At 34.3% G+C, this 21,862-nt stretch overlaps 1 protein-coding gene and 1 non-coding gene across 2 annotated transcripts; one reads left to right on the top strand and one right to left on the bottom strand.

Annotated features, from left to right (window-relative positions):
* Window positions 1–3,364: 3,364 nt before the first annotated feature.
* LOC112092193 (tetraspanin-19) lies at window positions 3,365–18,054 on the bottom strand. Its single transcript, XM_024167651.1, has 6 exons — window positions 17,845–18,054; window positions 16,917–17,016; window positions 16,155–16,235; window positions 15,948–16,052; window positions 5,228–5,416; window positions 3,365–3,591 (listed from the first exon to the last, which is right to left on the bottom strand). The coding sequence occupies exons 1-6, from the start codon at window positions 18,009–18,011 to the stop codon at window positions 3,580–3,582; spliced, it is 654 nt and encodes a 217-aa protein (XP_024023419.1). The 5' UTR covers window positions 18,012–18,054; the 3' UTR covers window positions 3,365–3,579.
* A 602-nt stretch (window positions 18,055–18,656) lies between these two features.
* Window positions 18,657–18,729, top strand: TRNAV-UAC. Its single transcript has one exon. It is a non-coding gene; the product is annotated as a tRNA-Val (tRNA).
* Window positions 18,730–21,862: the final 3,133 nt, after the last annotated feature.

Genomic DNA, 21,862 nt, shown 5'->3' with positions numbered 1-21,862 from the left:
CTTGTTTATTAGCAGGTTGACAGTTGACGACATAACATGAAAAACAAATTATAAACGATTAGATTGCCACGCATGACATTGTGCATAACTGTTAATGCAAGAATTTTTGTCATGGAACATAATACTAAAGGTTAAACATCAGCTATTGGCCAAGAGAAACCGGAAAAAAAAAAAAAAAAAAAAAGAAGTTAAAAGTAGCTGATATCGAGATTATTATAGATCAGGCAATGTATCAATGAACATGACATAGGTGTCGACAGAACTATGAGCATCCAACTGAACAAGAGCTTTTGGAAAGGCAAATCCCTGGAAGGAATCGAAGGATAAAAAAGCTAGCTCCACAGCTGGCTATCTTTACTTTCTTTCCAAACAAAACACGGAGAAAAAAAGAGTCATTACAGTGGAGCAAGCTATTTCGCTTTTATCGTTGGATTAATTTTAGAGTCATTACAGTGGAGCAAGCTATTTCGCTTTTATCGTTGGATTAATTTTTTAATGATTGGATCAGCAGTAAAAGTAATTATGTGCGACATACTGTAAATTTTTAATATAGAGCTATAGAGATCTGACTGTTAAAAAACTAACCAACAATTAAACTATTTGTTCCTATTGGTGGAGTAAAATAGCATGCTCTACCGTAAAAATTCCCGAGAAAGAAAGAGCGAAAGAATTTCCTCTGGTTTTGCTCTTTTACTCGTGTTAAGCAGATGTTGGAGTCATTTTACGGGTTGTGATGACCAAGCTATATAGTGCAGTGTTAATTAAGGTTAATTTCAGCACTGGATTAGTTGTTAGGCATGTGCAGCGTTGCGAGAGCGTATCTCCTTAAGGGTGAAGCAAATGGAGGCTAGTTTTTTTAAGCAAAAGCTAGCATATGCAATATTGAAGTTCATAATATGTGTCCAGACTCCACTTTATGTTTTTTATTTTTTTTGTTATTTATTTATTTATTTATTTATTTTGCGCTGAGATCTCAATAAAGTAGGGAAATAGGAAAAAGTGGAACACTGGGGCCCGTTCGGTTTGCTAATTCAAGTTTTTAATTCGAGTTGAGATGTGATGTTTTGTGAGAGCTTTTTACTGTAACAAAAAAGTTAGATGTGACTGTTTCTGAGAGCTTTTTACTGTAGCAAAACTCGAATCAGCGAAAAGAACGGGGCCTGAATATTCTCATTTATACATTTGGTTACAATCATAAGAGATAATGAATGGCACTTCCTTAATAACATTTGAAGGACATTTGCAGAATTAATCCATAGGTTTGAAACATTAACTGTAAAAATTTAAGTTACTATCCGATTGAGACATGATTATATATGTGAAATTTCTTAAGTTATTAGTAAGAAACTATATCAAGAAAAAAAGTTCATGAAGTAAAATGATAATGCTAATAGTTAATGAGTTAATTGCCTTTTATATTAAAGAAAAATTACATTAACTCCAAAGAATAATAACAATTCAAAGGAGCAATAAAATTTAACGAAATTAAAAAAACAAAAAAAAACCATGAGGATCTATTCCTTGGAAAGGAAGCTTCCTAACATCTTGTTTTTAAAACCCATAGAGAACTCCCAAACGAAGAAAAAGAGTGATCTGAGGAAGGGAACTGTCTCAAATCTCCATTAATTGCAAAACATGTAAAAAAAAAAAAGCACAAACACAATCCACTCTCTTCTTAGCATTTGAGCAGTTGATTCAAACCACCAACTAAGCTCATCCACCGCAATCCAATCGACCCGATCGACTGTGCTGATGAGGTCGTTGGCGGATATGCCAAGACTCCTAGTTTGAGCCTAAACCTTCGCCTCCGAAGCATTGCTGTTGCCTTGAAGAGGACGGAAGTGAGAAGAAAAGAAGAGAAGTTTTGTTTCGGGTTAATTTGGGAGTGACTGCTGTGTTTTTCTACTTTCAAGAGTGGTTATTTTCAAAAGGAAAAACAAAGATATGTAAGTTCAAAATGGAAGAAGATATGGTTGTGTTCAAATAGAGATGGAAGAAAGCACTACTTGTGTAACTCGTGAGTACCTGTTGAACTATGCAAATTTGAAGCCCAATTGTACACACCCGTCATTTCTAAAAGGGCTTTAAAATGTAGGTTGTGTTTGAAATTGAACTCGTTTTTATTTTGAGGGAAGGAGAAAAATATGCTAAGACTTGAGATGAATTAAAATTAATAGGCTAATAGTTTACATAAGTTAATAAATAGGCCAAATTACTGTTTTCGTCCATAACTTGTCTGATTATGAACCATAACTTAACAAGTTATTGTTCATAATTGTCCATAACTTGTCTGGCTATAAACCATAACTTGACAAGTTTGTTTATAACTTATCTGGTTATGAACCATAACTTGACAAGTTATGGCCTATTAATTTCTATAACTAAAAATTGACCTATATACTTTCTTAAGCTTTTCATATTGGTCTATTTTTTACTATTTCCCTTTTATTTTTCACGTCTTTTGAGAAAAAAAATAAAAATATTTTTAAAATAATGTTTGACATAATAAAGATAAAAAAACGGAAATGAAAACATTTTTAAAACGGTGTTTGGCACAATAAAGATAAAAAAACAGAAATGAAAATAATTTTTTAGTTTAGTATAAAATGACAGATAAATAAAAAATGACTTTTAGTCCGAGCTTGAGAGATATTAATGGGTTTTTTACACTGAAAAAAATTTCTTAATAAAACTACTAAACACATTTTCAAAAATGATTTATGTCTGAGATTGAAAATGTTTTCATTTTCATTTTCATACAAAAAATAAAATTATTTTGGAACGAGTTCCAAACGCGACCTAGTAACTTAATATTTGCAACTGTGTTCGGAGTTAATTTTGTTTTTGTTTCACATTTTTCGAAGAAAAAATGAAAACGGAAAAAATAACATTTGACACAATTAAAGATAAAAACAAAAATAAAAATAATTTTTTAATTTAGTGTAAAATATGAGAGAAATGAAAAACGACAGTCATTTTTTATTTTTTATTTCCGTTTTCTCCTCTCTCAAACACCAGAGAGACATTAATGGATTTTTTTAATACTAAAAATAATCTCTTAATAAAACTACCAAACGTATTTTCAAAAATGATTTCTATCTAAAATTGAAAACATTTTCATTTTTATTTTCATACAAAAAACAAGATCATTTTGAAACGAGTTCTAAATACACTCAAAATGTCTATTGTTCTCATTTCTAATAGGGCTTTAAAATGTAGTATTTTAATATTTGCAACTTCATGATTGATTCTGAAAAACAATATGTCCATTGTTCTCATTCCTTTTTTTTTTCTTTTTTTCTTTTTTAAACACATTAGAAGATAGATCCACCGAATTATTTCCAAAGCAAAATACGCCAACAAATGAAACAAAATAATTACATGATATGAAAGAATGGTTTTAACATTTGATGGGGTGACAGTATGTACGCGTTTTCATCATTCATCCAACCCTCCTTTGTGGTCTTCCCAGTCAACTTCTGACATCCAACTCTTGATTTGAAGACATTTCTAGCAACTTTGTCCCTAAGCTTCCTGTCCTTGCATTCACATGTTGGCTCCTGAGTAGTTCAAATCCATTTACCTGTTTGTCTGATTTGAAACAGTTGGAATATTAGAAGTCAAACTAAAGGGATAATATAAAGGCCGTTTAGTTTGTTGATTTGAGTTTTAATTCGAGTTGAGATGTGATTTTATGTGAGTTTTTTACTGCAGTAAAAAAGTTAGATGTGACTGTTTCTAAGAGCTTTTTATCGTAGCAAAACTCGAATCGGTGAAATGAACAGAGCTTATATTGCATGAGAATCCAGCAAAGATAGGTTTAAAATTGAACTTGGCAAGAAAAAGAGGTATATCCGGAATACGATTCTGCAACTTGTGATATTATAAATGATCCCATCGATATTATGGAGAATACTAGAGGTGTTGAGAAAGACTGACTGACTAAACTAAGAATGAGATTATACTGTTACGCTCACTACGATTGAACTGGGTAACAAAAAAAGCAGTCATAGGGGCCAAGAGAAGACTAGACAAATCAATGAAGTTATGGTTTTGGTAAGATTGAACTGGGTAACAAAATAAGAGGTCATGAAGTAACAGGGAAAGACTATAAGGCTATGTTTGGTACGAGGAAAGGAATATAAGGAAGGTATTTACCTAGGTGAGGAAAATTGAGAAAACTAGGAAAACCTTTCTCTTATTGTGTTTGATTTGGATTCCCTCTAATCCTTCCTTACTGGGAGAGACTAAAACTGGGATTCTTGAAGTATTTGAAATACCTCACCCAATTGATTCCCTCCTCTTTCTCTCATACCTAACAACTATGAATCGCAAAATCCTTCCACGAATCCCATCACCCCTCATTCCTCCCATTTGTACCTCCTAACTCTAAAGAGAACGATAACAAGTCTATGCTACATAGAATGGGATAAAAAATAGGAAGGGTGAAAGGGTAAAATAAAAGCCCAGGTGTGGAAAATAGAGAGGATGAGAACCTTTTATAGTATCATATTTGGTACAAGAGAACAAAAGGAGAAAGACATAATATTTATTTACAATTATACCCAAGCATAATACGATACTACGCAAGAATAGTCATTAGTTTTATGTAAAAAGCTCGAGATTTGTTTTTATCCATCCTTCAATCTCTCCAAATTGGACAAAGAATTTCGGCAGTTTCTTTCCCTCTTCAATTTTGCCCAACAACCCAACATTCCGTCCTTACCACAAATTCTCTAATTTTAGACCATCTCTAATGCAAATACTTATGCCAATGCTACATTAAACATTTAGCACAAAAAGTATAACAATGTCATGTTTGATATATTATTCTAATTTGTGCTCCAATGCACAATGCTCTTTTAAATGCAACATCTACTTTTTATCATAAATTTTTAAGCTTTAAAACTTGTAGAAAGAAAAATCAATTTTGAATAATTGAAAAATGAGAATGTTTGTGACTATTAAATGAAAAAACCAACACTTCAACCAATAAACATCAAATGCCAAAATTTGGCACTAAGTGTAGCATAAGCCAAATTTGACATTAAGTGTTGCATTGAATTGGAGAATGATTTTTTCTTACTCATATGCCAATTCTGGAATTGTCACAGAAATTTGTCATTGCATAGTAGACGCTCTTACCCTGTGTTCTAAGTAGTAAATGAATGATATTAAAGGGATAATATTCGTGGCCTTGAGATGTAACTGAATTATATATTTATACCTTGTCATTGATCCTGATATTCCATGCATCAGGCTTGGACCCATAAACATGATCTTCAGCAAGATATGGAGGTGGCTGAACAGCGTTTTGCAAAAGTGGAGCCCTTTCAGGAGGGTAATCATCGTCACTGTCGTAATATTGATGCGGCCCAAGAGCCTTCAGTATCATTGCTAACAAGAAGGCTAGTCCCTGCAAATTATAGGCAAGTGAACGCAGGTTAATTGAACTGCCTTACTTTATTAATTGAATGAAAGTACACTTAAATAGACTAGGGTTTGAATACCGAGTCTATTATCTTCTCCTAGGTTAAAGGTAGAAAGATTTCTACCAACTAATCTACTTCATTTGAATTTCTAACTAATAACTCCTAATCTATATAATCGAAAAATAACAAACTAAATAAAAAGCTATTTGACTTATTCAAACTCTCTCTAAAAAGATCTTATCTGCTAACACTCCCCCTCAAGCTTGGCTGTAGATATCAATGAGCCTAAGCTTGCCTACAAAGTACTCGAACGTTGGTCTAGGAAGTCCTTTGGTGAGTATATCCGCAACCTGTTGGCCTGTAGGAATGTACTCAATGCCGATAATTCCCTTCTCTAGTTTTTCAGTAATAAAGTGTCTATCCACCTCCACATGTTTAGTTCTATCATGATGGACTCGATTGTGTGCTATGCTGATTGTAGCCTTGTTGTCACAGTAGAGCTGCATAGGAAACTCACAATTGATCTTCAACTCTTCTAGCAACTGTTTCAACCAAATTACTTCGCAGATACCATGAGCCATGGCTCTGTATTCAGCTTCAGCACTGCTTCTTGCTACTACGGACTGCTTTTTACTGCGCCAAGTCACCAAATTCCCCCAGAGGCGTGTGCAATATCCAGATGTTGATTTCCTATCTTTGACAGATCCGGCCCAATCTGCATCAGTGAAGATTTCCACCCTTATGTTTTCTTCTTTTCCAAAAAATAATCCTCTTCCCAGAGTCTTTTTGAGGTATCTCAATATTCGATAAATAGCTTCAAAGTGTCCTTGGCACAGTGAATGCATTTGTTGGCTTACCAAGCTAACTGCAAAGGCGATGTCTGGTCGTGTATGCGAGAGGTATATTAGTTTTCCCACTAGTTGTTGATATCTTTCTCTATCAGCCATCTCTCCATCAATCGTTTTTGCCTTGCCTCCTTGTTCAATTGGGGTCTCTATTAGTTTGCACCCCAACATACCCGTTTCTTGCAATAGGTCTAGTGTATACTTTCTTTGTGATATGGAGATTCCACTCTTGCTTCTTGCGACTTCCATTCCTAAGAAATATCTCAGTGTCCCGAGATCTTTAACTTCAAACTCAATAGCCATCAATCTTTTAATTTTCTCCATTTCTTCAAAGTTGTCCCCAGTAAGTATTATATCATCTATGATTCTATGTATACTATTAGGACTAATTTTTCCATCTGATGAGTCAAACAACGTGTGATCAGTTTGTCCCTGTGAATATCTGTGGCTTTTTATCACCTTTGAAAATCTGTCGAACCATGCGCTCAGAGACTCTTTTAGTCCATATAGAGATTTTTTCAACTTGCACACCATCTTGTTTCTCTTACCCTCTTCAAACCCCGGTGGTAGGCTCATATACTCTTCTTCCTCCAATTCACCATTTAAGAAAGCATTCTTCACGTTGAGTTGAAACAAAGGCCAATCCAGATTTGCCGCTAGTGATAAGAGGACCCTTATTGTGTTAAACTTTGCAATAGGAGCAAATGTCTCAGTGTAATCGACTCCATAGGTTTGTGTGAAACCTTTTGCAACGAGCCGTGATTTGTATCTTTCGATTGATCCATCCGGCTTGAATTTGACAGTGAATACCCATTTGCATCCGACCACACTCTTGCCTTGTGGTAGTTCAACCACACTCCACGTGTTATTCTTCTTGAGCGCTTGCATTTTTCAAGTACTACATTTTTCCATTTAGGAACAGCTAGAGCTTCTTCTATTGACCTGGGAATATTGACACTAGATAGCTTTGTGGTGAAGGCACAGAAAAATGGAGACAGATTATCATACGACACAAATTTGGAAATGGGATGTTGTGTACATGATCTAACACCTTTCCTATGGGCAATTGGTATATCTAGTGTTTCGAAAGTGGCTTCGAAATTACCCGGAGCTAAGGAAGTAGTTCCTGGCACTGGTTTGGATTCTGGGCAGTGCATGGTGTTCATGAGGGGCCTGTTTCCTTGAGAATGGTTTTTTCGAGAGTAAACACGTAGCACTTGTTGATTTGGCACACTGAGGTCTCTTCCTATTCCTGTTTCACGAACCGGTACTTCTTGTGTTTGCTGTGGCATATTTTCAAGTGGTGGTATGATGTCGGAAAAGGTGAGCTCAGATGTGGTGGGTGTAGTTGCAACTGTTTCAGTCTCAGGCAATGAGGTCACAGACATAGGTAGAGTTTCGGATATAGGTAGGGCAATGGTGTCCCAATCCCACACATGAGCTTCTTAACCATGATTCTCCCCCTGAAGCGAAGTGGGGGAATAATATGGCATGTCTTCAAAGAATGTGACATCACGGGAGATAAACATTTTCTTTCCAAAAGGGCAGTAACACCGGTACCCTTTTTGGGTTGGAGAATAGCCGAGAAAGATAGTCTTTATGGCTCGAGGGTCAAGTTTGGTTCGGTGTTGAGGATGAATATGGACAAAGGTAGTGCAGCCAAACGTCTTGAGCGGAAGGTTATTTATGGTTTTAAGGTGTGGATAGGTTTTTGTGAGCTGGGACAATGGGGAATGAAATTTTAAGGTGCGGCTAGGTAGGCGATTTATGAGAAACGCAACAATTAAAATGGCATCTCCCCATAGGTATTTGGGGACGTTCACTGTAAACATGAGCGCACGAGCCACTTCCAATAAGTGCCTATTTTTCCTTTCCGAGACTCCGTTTTGCTGCGGGGTATCAACACGTGAACTTTGATGAATGATCCCTTGTTGTAGCAAGTACTCCCCCAAGATAGATTGAAAGTATTCTCTCCCGTTGTCTGTTCTCAAGACACATACCTTTTTCAGAAACTGAGTTTGGATCATGTTATTAAAATTTTGGAACACTTGGCAGGTTTCTGACTTTTCTCAAAGAAGGTATACCCAAGTTGTTCGTGTGTGATCATCAATAAATGTCACAAACCATTTTTTTCCATTTGTTGTGGTAACTCTTGATGGTCCCCAGATATCACTATGAATTAAAACAAATGGGCTAGAGGGTATATAAGGTTTAAGAGAAAACGGTACCCGAGTGTGTTTTGCATATTGGCAAATGTCACAATGAAAAGAAACAATACTTTTATTCTTGAATAAGGGTGGTAACAAATGTTTCAGATATAAAAAATTTGGGTGGCCAAGTCTATGATGCCACAACATTATTTCCCTATTACTAGAAACATAAACGGATGAAACTCCAGATGCAAATGCTTGTTGACTCTCATTCTCTATGTCCTCGAGGTAGTAAAGCCCTTTATGAACTCTAGCACTGCCAATCGTCATCTCCGATAATAGGTCCTAAAAATAACATGTAGAAGGGTGAAAAATAGCAGCACAGTTATTACCACGAGTGAGTTTACTTATGGACAACAAATTGCATCTTAAGGTAGGAACATGAAGAACCGACCCAAGTGTTAAGTCTTTGGATACTTTGATTGAACCTATTCCAGCAACAGAAGACAAGGATCCATCTGCAATTTTCACTTTAGCAGAACTATGACTAGGGGTATAAGAGAGAAAAAAATTCAGAGACACCTGTCATGTGGTCGGAGGCACCAGAATCAATGATCCATGGCTCCTTAGAGTGAAGGGTAGACTTTAAGGATGAGTGAAAGTTACCAATTTGGGCTACAGAACAGGATCCGAGAGTTGGAGTTGACGAGGATGAGGCTGGTAACTAGTTGAAGAGGCGATAGAGTTGCTCAATCTGTTCTTTGCTAAACGGAAGCGGTTTCTGGTTTTCTGTTGCTGCTTCTTTGTCTTGGTTTGAGTGAGTTTGAAGCGCTCATCCTTCATTCTGTCTTCGGGGAACCCAATTTGCGGGTTTACCATGAATTTTCCAGCATATGTCACGAGTATGTCCTTGTTGGTTACAATGGTCACACCACATTCGTTCTCCTCGCCGTGGGGTTCTAGACTCACTGTTGTTCCTTGCTAGTTGTGAAGTATTTCTGGTTGCCAGAGCCGAGCCTTCTGTTGATGCTACACCGGATGATTCTTCTTCTGACAACATGACTTTCCGGCGATTTTCTTCTCTACGAACCTCGGCAAAGGCTTCTTCGGTTGTTGGGAATGGCACTCTGCTTAAAACATGGCCCCTGACTTCGTCAAGATCCTGATTCAATCCAGCCAAGAAATCGAATGCCCGTTCTTTTTCAAGGGTCTGTCTCTGCTTTACATTGCACGTTGGACACACTGAATCTTCTTCAAGGAAAAGGTCTAGTTCCTGCTAGGGGTGTAAGAATTGAACCCGAACAACCCGTCTGACCCAACCCGATCCGACCCGAAAATGTTGGGTTAAATTTTTTTTTTTTAAATTTCGGATTTAAATAGGCCCAACCCGCAATTTGTGGGTTAGGCCGCAGGCCGGGCAATTGTTCACCCGAGTTGCCCCGACCCGCCCGTGTAAGTAAAGTAAGTAACCCTAGATCCCTAACCCAATCTTCTAGTTTTCTGTTTTCCTTCCTCCCACCCACCCAGTCGCCACTCGCCGCCAGTCCCAACCTTCGCACGCACCGCTGACCGCACGCAGCATCCCCTGCCGTGAGTCCACTCCGGTTTCACTTCAAGCCTCCCTCGCTCGCCTCCCAAGCCTGAGTCGCCTCGATCTCGCCTCCGCCTGAGTCTCAAATCCTTCCTCACTTCAAGCCTCCCTCGCCTCTCCCAAGCGCCTTGATCTCGATTCTCGCCTCCGTCGATCTCGCCTCCCTCACCCCCTCAGTGTTTTTTTTCACCGTAAGTGTTTTTTTTTCTTGATTGATGTGTGTTATCACCGGATTATCACCGATTTTCCCCTTTTTGGTAACTTTGATTTTGTAGTGGTGGCAATGTCGCATATTTGTTTGCCCTGTGGTGTGGGTTTTGGGTTTGATCAAATTTGGGTTAATGTCCTTCTGTTTGGTTTGGACGACTCAAATGTGGTTGAGAAGGTTTAGTTTTGTTGTCGTTTTTAGCATGAGAAAGAAATAAAAGCAAAAAAACTTTGAATGTTCTGGATGGAAAATACACAGAGTGTAATTTCATATTGAAATAGCTTGAAGCAAATCTTACTCTCTATTACCCTCTATTACCCAGTTGCTTTGCTGCTTCTGTATCTTACCAAATATTAAATTTCGGATTGAAATAGCTTGAAGCACTGCCCTGAATTGATGGCTGCATTTTGAATTTTGACGCAGGAGGAGCTGCTGCCTCTTGTTCAATCTAGCAATCTTACTCTCTCGTTTTCTTCTGAAAGTTCAATTGAGGAGGAACTGCTGCCTCTTGGTAAGTTCGTAGCCTTGATGTTTCAATGCAGATGTTAAAATTTTTATTTCTACAACTGTGTTTTAATGGTAGATTCCGACTCTGTTTATAAACTTTGAATGTTATACCAAGGTCAGATGCTTGGCTATTATATCCATTTGAATGTTTAAACTTTGAATGTTCTTCTGAAACTTTGAATGTTATAATGCTTGGCTATTATATCCATTTAAATCAACTCCGGTGTCAATAAATTCATAACTCTGTTGATGATCAGATTGATAACTTGGTATTTGGTAGGGAAATTGTAGTCATTTTAATCAACTCCATTTTCAATAATTACTCTTAGACATTGTAATTGATAATTGTAATATTTTTCTCCATGTCATTGATAATTAATGTATTTATAGGCAAAAACTGGGGTTGTTTTGAATTTTTCTGCAGCAGAGCCTTATAGTGGCAGGGCTTCCACGTTATTGCTCTACACGCTACAACTATAAAAGGTACAATTTCAACCAAATAGTCTTGAAGAGTGAGTTTTTGTTTTTGTTTTTTTAAATAAGAAAACAAAATTAGAATGCTATTTTACGTAGGATATGTAAAATATATTTCAACAGGTAGGATTCTGTTTTGAACTATAAGATTTATTAGCTATGAATACTCTTTTTTTTTTTTTTTTATATGGGATAGTCTAAACCCAATATTTAAAAACATGCGAATAAAAAACTCCAACTAGTGAAGATGGACTAATTAAGAAGATAAAAGGATGGTAGACCAAGCACATTATGAGACTAAAACATGCTACTATCAAATTCTTGGGCGATAGGCAACTACTAAATCATTAAAGCATAAAAATCAAATCAAACAGTTTCATCATTAACCTGTTTTATCTATTTATAACAGTTTGTCTCGTAGTAATTTCTACGCTTAGTCTCAATCATATGTTATTTGTTTTTTAAGTTAATTTGCGTGCTAGATGGAAAAATTTATCATCCACCCGACAAAAACTTCTGAAAGCACTTGCAAGTCCTCTGCTGAAACAGAAAGTGTCTCTATGCCTAAAGAGCCCATTACCTTGCCCACTCCCACACCCAGCCCTACCCCTACACCTAATTTGGGCACTAGAATTGAAAACGAAAAAGAGGAGGGAGACAGTAAAAAGAGGAAGAAGTCACAAAAAAAGTCTCCTATTTGGGATCATTTCAAAATCATAGAGGGTGGGGATCCAAATGAGCCTAGGTGTAAGTGTATTTATTGTGGGGCAACATATGCGTGTGATAGTAGGAGACATGGCACTAGTAGTATGAAAGTTCACATAGAAAAGCAATGCAAGAAATACCCATATAAGAACCAAGACAAAAGGTAAAAAACTATGAGTTTCCAAACAAACACTAAAACTGACAGTAGTCTTGTTGCTATAGGCTTTAACAAGGAGCATTGTAGAAAAGCGTTAGCAAAAATGGTGATTGTAGATGAGCTTTCATTTAGGTTTGTTGAAGGTGAAGGATTTAAGAATTTTTGTCAAGTGACGCAGCCTAGGTTCTCTATCCCCTCCCGTGTTACGATTACTAAGGACATTTACCAACTTTTTTTAGAAGAGAGGAAGAAACTAAGGGCTGAATTTAGTAAGGGCAGTCAAAGGATTTGCCTAACAACTGATTGTTTGACATCCTTGCAAAATATTAATTATTTGTGTCTAACTGCACACTACGTTGATAGTGAGTGGACTTTGCAAAAAATGATTATAAACTTTTGTCAAATTTCAAGTCACAAGGGAGAGAGTGTTGGTAAAATCATTGAGTCATGTTTGCATGCTTGGGGTATTGAGAGAATCTTCACCATGACTGTTGATAATGCCTCCTCAAATGACTCCATGATTACCTACTTGAGAAGGAAGATTAAGGGGTGGAAAGGGGTTATTTTAGGTGGGGAATTTCTACATGTTAGGTGTTGTGCCCATATAGTGAACTTGATTGTCAATGAAGGTTTAAAAGACCTACATAATTCCATAGCTGCCATTCGTAACGCTGTGAGGTATGTGAGGTCTTCTCCGGCTAGGTTGCTGAAATTCAAGTCATGTGTGGAGCGAGAGAAAATTGAATACAAAGGTCTCGTATGCTTAGATGTCCCTACTAGATGGAACTCCACCTATATGATGTTAGATGCAGCCATTAAGTTTCAAAAAGCTTTTGAAAGATATGAAGAGGATGATGGCAAGTTTGTGTCTTATTTTCAGGAAGATGAGGGGGGAAACAGAAGATTGGCCCGCCACTTGATGATGATTGGGAGAATATTAAGGTGTTTGTGAAATTTTTGAAGACTTTTTATGATATAACTTTGATATTTAGTGACACTTTGAATGTCACTTCAAATTCTTACTTTCGTGAGCTTTGTCAGATCCAAAACCAGCTATCTGAATTAAGCAAACAAGAGGATTCAATGCTTTCATCCATGGCTGTGAGTATGAAAAAGAAGTATAACAAGTATTGGGAGAATGTTGAGAATATAAATTGTCTTCTCTTTGTGGCTGTTGTACTTGATCCTAGGTACAAAATGGATTATTTGACATATTGTTTCTCTATAGTGTATGATTCTTGCACTTATGAAACATTAGCAAAGAATGTGAATGATACTATGTACCGGCTGCATGAGGTTTAAAGTGGGGACAAAGGTGAATCTGTGGCTAATGAAAGTAGTGGGGAGGCGGCAACAACAAGTACAACGGAGGTAAAAACAAAAGTAGAAAAAAAATGGTGTTTGTAGAGCTCCTTTGTTAGGAAAATGAAGGAGAAGAATGTGAATGAGTACAAAAATGATGTGGACAGATACTTGACAGACCCTATGGAGGATCCAACTCGGTCAAATTTTGATGTTTTAGATTGGTGGAAGAATAATGCAACTAATTACAAGGTTCTCTCACTAGTTGTAAGAGACATTCTTGCCATTCATGTTTCAACGGTAGCCTCAGAATTTGCTTTTAGTACTGGAGGCCGCATCCTCGATCCCTTTAGGAGTTCATTGAGCCCCAAGATGGTGGAGGCATTGATTTGTACACAAAATTAGTTGCGTAGTCGTGAGCACATTAACCTTATTGACGTGGAAGAATTTAATGAATATGAAGATATTGAGTCAGGTAATCTTTTTACGTTTTACTTTTTTTTTTTTTAATTTTATTTCATCTCCTTGTTGTTTATTTTGCTGTTCTAAACTTGAGTCTGATGATTTTTTTTTGTTATGTTTTCTTCTCAAGATTTGTCAAATTTTGTTGCAACACATGAGAGGCAAGTTGGGGATGACGATGCTATTATTTTGGATTAAACAGTTTGGAGTGGACTAACTTTTATTTCATATCCTATTTTGTGACTATCTTTATATGGACTGTTTATCTTTATATGGATTGTTTATTCTGGATTAAACTGTTTATTTTATATGGACTATTTTGCTTCTCAAGATTTTATTTCATCTCCTTGTTGTTTATGCTTTTGGACTGTTAAAAGAGGTATGAAGTCATATATTAAAATTGATTTTCACCAACCCGAGTATAACCCAAGTAACCCAACCCTATCCGAGGCCACCCGAAAGGTTGCAGGTTTGTACACTTAAGAGAGTGTCGCGGCCCAAAATTTTCTCAACCCGCACTGATCGGGTCAGCTCAATTTTTCGGCTCAACCCGACCCTACCCGGTCGATTTACACCCCTAGTTCCTGACAATTGTCTTGCAGATCAGTGAAATACTGGGTAACCGATTTGGTTCCATGTTTCATCTCCTTCAGTTTCGGGCGAATTTCAAAAACTTGTGAGGCATTGCCGAGATCAGAATATGTTCTTTTTGCAGTATCTCATACATCTTTAGCAGTCGGAAGGAAGAGATATCGGCGGCTGATCATGGGCTCCATGGAGTTAAATAAGTCATGCGTGTACAATCGAGTTTTCGGCAAACCACTTTTTGTATGTAGAATCGGTCGGTGCTGGAGCTTTAGCTTCACCAGTTATGTATTCGAATTTTCTCCCGCCACAGATCACAATCTTTACTGACTGAGACCATTGAAGATAATTTTTTCCATTGAGTTTGTGAGCCGTAATCTGGAGCGAGTTATTGTCTCCACCATGAAAACGCCGTGACGGACTGATCGGCGTGAGTTTTGTCGGGGTTTTCTGATTTGGAATCATCTCCACGTGAAGATCCCATCATGGCTGTTTTTGCCATTGAAATATTCAGAGTTCAAGGCTCTGATACCATGAACGCAGGTTAATTGAACTGCCTTATTTTATTAATTGAATGAAAGTACACTTAAATAGACTAGGGTTTGAATACCGAGTCTATTATCTTCTCCTAGGTTTACGGTAGAAAGATTTCTACCAACTAATCTACTTCATTTGAATTTAAACTCTAACTGATAACTCCTAATCTATATAATCGGAAAATAAAAAACTAAATAAAAAGTTATTTGACTTATTCAAACTCCCTCTAAAAAGATCTTATTTGCTAACAGCAAGGAATGACCAAAACTATGCGAAAAGAAGAGTAGGAAAAGAGAAGGTTCACTTATAAAATCCCCCAAAAAAAAAAACAGAGAAAAAGTGAGGAAATCCTACGCTATTTATATATAACATATATAAAACGCATCCATGAAAGTACTTGGCATTGTATAATAGTTTGAGGGCACGCTTAGCAAACCATAAGGTAATGGGTTCGGAAAGGTACTGGATTTGGAAAGGACAGTTAAGGAATAAGAATGTGGGTCATTATTCATATCTCTGAGAAGGCAGAAGAAGATGTTATCCAATTCTCTTTCTATTGTTTACTACACTTAGGGATACAATCTTAGTAGTACAATTACTGAAGTATCCTTTTATATAATTAAATGATAATTGGGTATAATTTTTTATTTGCAAAACTTATGTAACTGTATATAAGTGAATTTAGCATTCATTCCCATTAACCGGGAATCAATATCAATTATAGTAAGTGTTAGGATTGATATTTTCTTTCCTCGTTCCCTGTTTATTTGGGAGGGAGGAGCCACCGCACTCTTCCTTTTTCCCTTTCCCTTTCATGTGAAGTAAACATATCCTATACATTGACGTCTACTGTTACAAACTGCAAGTTACTCCATATGTAATCATAGATTGAAGTTACTTATTTGATCAAACATACAACATATAAATTAGCAAAATGCCCACCACTGTTTTCTCATATGCCATATGACATCCAAAAAGTAGAAAGAAGATACCTGTACAGTTACAATTGACAAGCCTATCAATTTGCAGATGTGGAAGTTTGACCTAAAAAAATCTTTGAACTGATCAAAACTCCCCGATGGATCTTCTGGAAAGTCCTGGTTCACGTTGAATTGAATCAGCATAACCAAATGAATGGTTTGCATATTTAGTAAGTCATTAACTCAATAAATGAATGAATAAATATATTTAAACGTTACCTCCTCCCAGTCACGGTTTAGAAATACATCTGCAGTCACTGCAGCTTCCAGCATGAGGAGCAAAAAAACGAAAAACATATACTGAACCAAGTTAAGGTCAACGATTAACTCACCGCCTTTCACCGTCTACTCTCACAGGAGACTTATTCAGACTATTATAATCAAAAAACAAAAATGCAAACACAATTCTCTAAGAATCTCAGTGATATAAAGAAAACAAAAGAGATCTGGAACCAGAAATCCACAAAAGCTCAATTGCCTAAAGAAGAAAACCATAGCTTTGCCAAAATTTAGCGAGTACCCATAACATAACTTGATGATCACAATGCTTCTGGAGGATATGTATTACCTCGTAAACGTCTAAAAAAATGTTAAAACTGACAACATATAAGATTCTTCTCAAATACTTCCACAGAGACATCAAACCTACAATTCCGATATTGAACTATTATGGACCAGCACAGAAAATACTATAATTGTGAGTATACATCTATAATAACCATATGCAGCAAGAGATGTACATAAGACAGAAGATCTTTGGTAAAAAAAGCAACTGAAAGGAACAGTTAAATAGAATAAGAAGGATTCCACTTCAAATTGAATGAAGAAATAAATAAACTAGAATCTTATATATAATATTCCTTCAAAATATATCAATTGCTCAAGGGGGGAAAAAATAAGCTTAGGGGAAAACAGTAATCCATCTCTTTGAACCTGGTTTTACCCGAAAGGGAACAGAATAACTGTAAAAGCAATGGATACCAAATAAAGGCAACAGCCATTTATGGTGTCTGCGGCAATATGGCCTGAGCATGTTATCACACACAGAGTGATCCCAAGACCAAGAAAGGTGTAAATGAACCTGCAATTTACGATCAAAAATAATAAATTCAATCGGCATATAAATGAATGTTGCAAGCAAACAAAATTAAAGCCAAAAGAACCATAAAAGGGTTTTGAATGCAAGAACATGTTAACAAACTATAACAATAAGCATTCATAATACCTTTCAAAAAAAGAAATAAATAAATAAGCATTCATAATACTAAGGTAAGCTTCATAGCTCTAACCTAGGGAAGGAGTTATTTTAAAGAAACTTAATCAATCTTTTGTTAAAATTTTGTATATTTCTAACATTGATTTGGACCTATTTAAAAGGCACAAATCTTTCTCAATTGCATAGAAAAAGAAAGTGTACATAGCTGGTGGTATTTCTTTATTCCTATTTAAATATTGCCACATGAAGAGAATATTTGAGTTTATAATTTCTTTTTGTTGCTCTATAATTTGTGTCTCATTTTGAAGATCAATTTAGCAATGGTACCAACATTTTTACCTTTCCTCCGCTCATTCATACTATATGATTATTTTAGATTTATTTTTTTCTCCACCTTCTGAATTAGTTCAAATTTCATATTAATTTATGCCCCTAAACTAAATTTCTGACTCCCTGACTAGAACCTATCCTTAAAACATATACTAAAACATCCATTTTAATTCCCAGGAAACATCTTTGCTTGAACTCTTCACGTCTTAAAGCCAAATATATTTATTACTACAAATACCCACAATTCGAAATTCAACGCTCACTGTTATCCGTAATTCATTTGAAATTAAAAATAATTATGAACAAAAAGAGGAAGAAGAAGATAATTGCGAAAAATAGAATATAAATTAAGGGGGGCGTTACCATGGAGGTGGATAATCAGAATCCCCAAAGGGAAACTCGTCCATCTGCCTCTGCCAAACCCTAATCAGCCACACGGCGTACAAAACCATGGCTAATCCCACCATCCCAATTACAGAATTTACCAACTTCAGTATCGATTGTACGCAGCTCCTTACCATCCTCCCCATTTTTTTTTTTTTTTTGGTTTCCAGAAACACAAACACAATCCACCAAGAAATTTTTTTTTTTTTTTTAAAAGAAGCAAAGAAAATAATTTTTGAAAAAATAATAGTAAAACACCCTCTTCACTGATATTACAAAGAGACTCGGCTCAAATTAAATAATAAAACCTTTTTTTTTTTTTTTGTTCTAGAAGCAAAGAAGTTCGGTTTTGATTCTTTTTTTTTTTCCAAGCCAACAAAGTCTTGCCGGAAGGAATTGAAAATGTTTTTTTGTTAAAAATAAAAGGATGTGTTTGAAATTTATTTTAAAATAATTATATTTTTTATATAAAAATAAATTTAATAATTTTATTAAAAAATTATTTTTAGTATAAAAAAATTTATTAACATCTTTTTTTATATTTAAAAGAGGAAAAAACAGAAATAATAAATAATAAATAATTAAAAATTATTTTTTATTTCTCTTTTATTTTATACTAAATTAAAAAATTATTTTTATTTTATTTTTTATCTTTAATTGTGTCAAACGTCGTTTTTATTCCGTATTTATTTTTTTTCTCGATAATCGTAAAAAACAAATACAAAATTAACTCCGAACAGGACCAAAGTGCTTTCTAGTAATTAGACTATGGTCCAAAAGCTGTCACGTAAGATGCTGTGGTGTAGTGGTTATCACGTCAGTCTTACACACTGAAGGTCCCCAGTTCGATCCTGGGCAGCATCAACTCTTTTTTTTTCTTTTTGGCTTGCAATTTTTCCCCCTTCTCAAGTACTTTCGAGTATGAATAAAAAGAACATTCTTATTGCTAAACTGTCCTTTTTATTAAGAATTATTATTATTAATGTCTCTTAAATTTTAGAATTATTTTTAATTTACTCTTTAAATTTTAAGCACTTTTATTTTATCCTATAAAGTTTAAATTATTCTCACTTAACTCATTTTGTTGTAATTTCGTTAAAATCATATGAAAAAAAGGAGGTTAAGTGTTGCCATGTGGTTCTTATTTATTTATTTCTAACAAAAATTTAAACAAAAATATCACGTAATTGCATTACTCTTTTTTTCTATAAGTTTTTAACATAAATTACAGAAATGAGTTAAGTGGCATCAATTCAAAGTTCAAATGATAAAATGAGAGTTTTTAAAGTTCAGAGAGTAAATTATAAATGACTTTAAAATTTAAGAGCACCAGTATAATAATCTTTTTATTAATTATATTAAATAGAAACTAATAACTTTAAACATATTTCCTCAAGACGTTTTAATTTATTTTGATTGTTTCATTTTTAAATGTTTTAAAGTATTTTTAGAAGTTTTTAAAAAAATTACTAGTTTTTTGTTAATTAATGAGAATGGTAAAATGAAACATATATGTTCATTTGCACAACTCAAGTCATGACTTAAGTTGTGTATATGAGAGAAAAATATTTTAACAAAAAAATTGAATTTAAATTTTTATAAGAGAAAACACTGTAACAATACGACTTGAGTGAAGCCATAATGACTTAGTCATTATGTCTCAAAAATCAATGTCAATGTACTAAAAAATATTTATTTAATGGTGAAAGTACAGTCTTAATATTATTAAAAATATAGGATATCGGCGAGATGTTTCACTTAGAGTTAAATTTATCAAAAGTCCCTGATCTTTTTTCTCTTTCTATAATTAGTCTCCATACTTAAAAGTATACCAACTTAAACATTAAACTTTTTGAATGTCTCAAATTTAGTCTCTCAGTTAATATTCTGTTAAATTTTGAACGGAAAAAGTTAACATATTAGTATTTAAATTTTCTCAGCATCAACCTTTTTTTTCCTTTTGGCTTGCAACTTTTTTCTCAAGTACTTTCGAATATGAATGAAAAGAACATTCTTACTGCAAAACTTTCCTTTTTATTAAGGATTATTATCACTAGTGTCCTCTAAATTTTAGGGTTATTTTTAGTTTACTTTCTAAACATTAAAAACTCTCATTTTACCCTATGAACTTTGAATTATTTTCAGTTAACCCCTTCTATTGCCATTTATGTTAAAATCGGGTGGAAAAAAATGAGGTTAATTGTTGTCATGTGGTTCTTATTTATTTATTTCTTACAAAAATTTAAACAAAAATATTACACGATTGCATTACTCTTTTTTTCTATCAGTTTTTAACAAAAATTACAATAGAAAGGAGTTAAATGGGAACAATTCAAAGTTCAGGGAGCAAAGTGGGAGTTTTTAAAATTTAGGGGGTAAATTGTGAATGACTTTAAAATTTAGAGACACCAGTGATAATAATCTTTTTATTAATTATATTAAATAAAAACTAATAACTTTAAACATATTTCCTCAAGACATTTTAATTTATTTTGATTGTTTCATTTTTAAATGTTTTAAAGTATTTTTAGATTTTTAAAAAAAAATTACTAGTTTTTTGTTAATTAATGAGAATGGTAATATAAAACATATATGTTGCACAACTCAACTGATGATTTGAGTTGTGTATGTGAGAGAAAAACACTTTAACAAAAAAGTTGAATTTAAATTTTTGTGAGTGAAAACATTATAGTAATATGACTTGAGTCAAGCTATAATGACTTGAGTCATTATGTCTCAAAAATCAATGTCAATGTACTAAAAAAATATTTATTTAATAGTGAAAGTACAGTCTTAATATTATTAAAAATATAAGATATCAACGAGATGTTTTACTATTGAGTTTAATCTATCAAAAGTCATTGGTCTTTTTTCTCTTTCTATAATTAGTCCCTATACTTAAAAGTGTACCGATTTAAACCTTAAACTTTTTGAATGTCTCAAATTTAGTCTCTCAGTTAATATTCCGTTAAATTTTGAATGGAAAAAGTTAATATATTGGTATTTAAATTATAAACAAATGAGTAAAGGGTTGTTCGTTTTGCAACAAAACTCAGAAAAATTTTGAACTCGAGTTACAACTTTATTCAAGTACATGTTCTTGTAAAATTTGAGCTTGAACTCGAGTTTGAACTCGAGTTTGGGGCTAAACTTGAGCTCAAATTTTTTCTTCAACTCGAGTTCATAAACTCAAACTCAAGTTAATGAACATTATTTTTTATATTCTTATCATTAATAAACCAAATTAAATGAAATTGTTGATAATCATATTTACATCCCAAATTAGAAAAAGAAAAAAAAGAACTAAACAATCTATCCAAATTACACCTCACGTCTCAATAAAAACTTCTCTCTTCCGTACTTTTCTAAATTTTCTTGTCCCAACATTGCTATGCTATCAAAGTTAATCGATTTAAAAGATTAGTGTTTTATGATCTTTTGGGTCTACAAACCATAGCGGTATTTTCAACGGTGGTCTACAATATTTGGTTTTCTTACGGGCTTTTGACCTAAGTAGATAGCAAAGAGCTGATTGATGAATTAGTACTATTAAACCTGCATTGATGACAATATTAGCTTTGCCTATAATTAAAGTTAAAATGCGTGCACTAAAATAGTCTTCGTTTTTTTCTTTTAAATACTAATCATTTGAGAATTGAGATTATGAGAAGTAAGCGAGATATAATTTGCATAGGTTGTTTCGTGTTTTTTGTTTTGGAGGCAAATTTAATTGTGGATAAGTTCATTCAGTTTTCTTTATTATTGATGAAATGCACCTTTTTTGCAAGAATTGGTAAGCAGGGCTATTTATTCATTTATTTATAACTTAAATACCAATATTTTAACTTATCCAACCAAAATTTAACCGAATATTAATTGAGGGATTAAATTTATGACATTCAAAACGTTTAAGGTTTAAATTGGTACACTTTTAAGTACATGGATGAATAATAAAAAGAGAAAAAAAATTAAAGACCTTTGATGAATTTAACTTTTT

The sequence above is a fragment of the Morus notabilis genome, unplaced genomic scaffold, assembly GCF_000414095.1.
Source record: "Morus notabilis unplaced genomic scaffold, ASM41409v2 Scaffold732, whole genome shotgun sequence".
Taxonomy (NCBI): Eukaryota; Viridiplantae; Streptophyta; class Magnoliopsida; order Rosales; family Moraceae; genus Morus; species Morus notabilis.
Note: the sequence above shows the minus strand (reverse complement) of the source record. Positions and strands in the feature narration are given on the sequence as shown.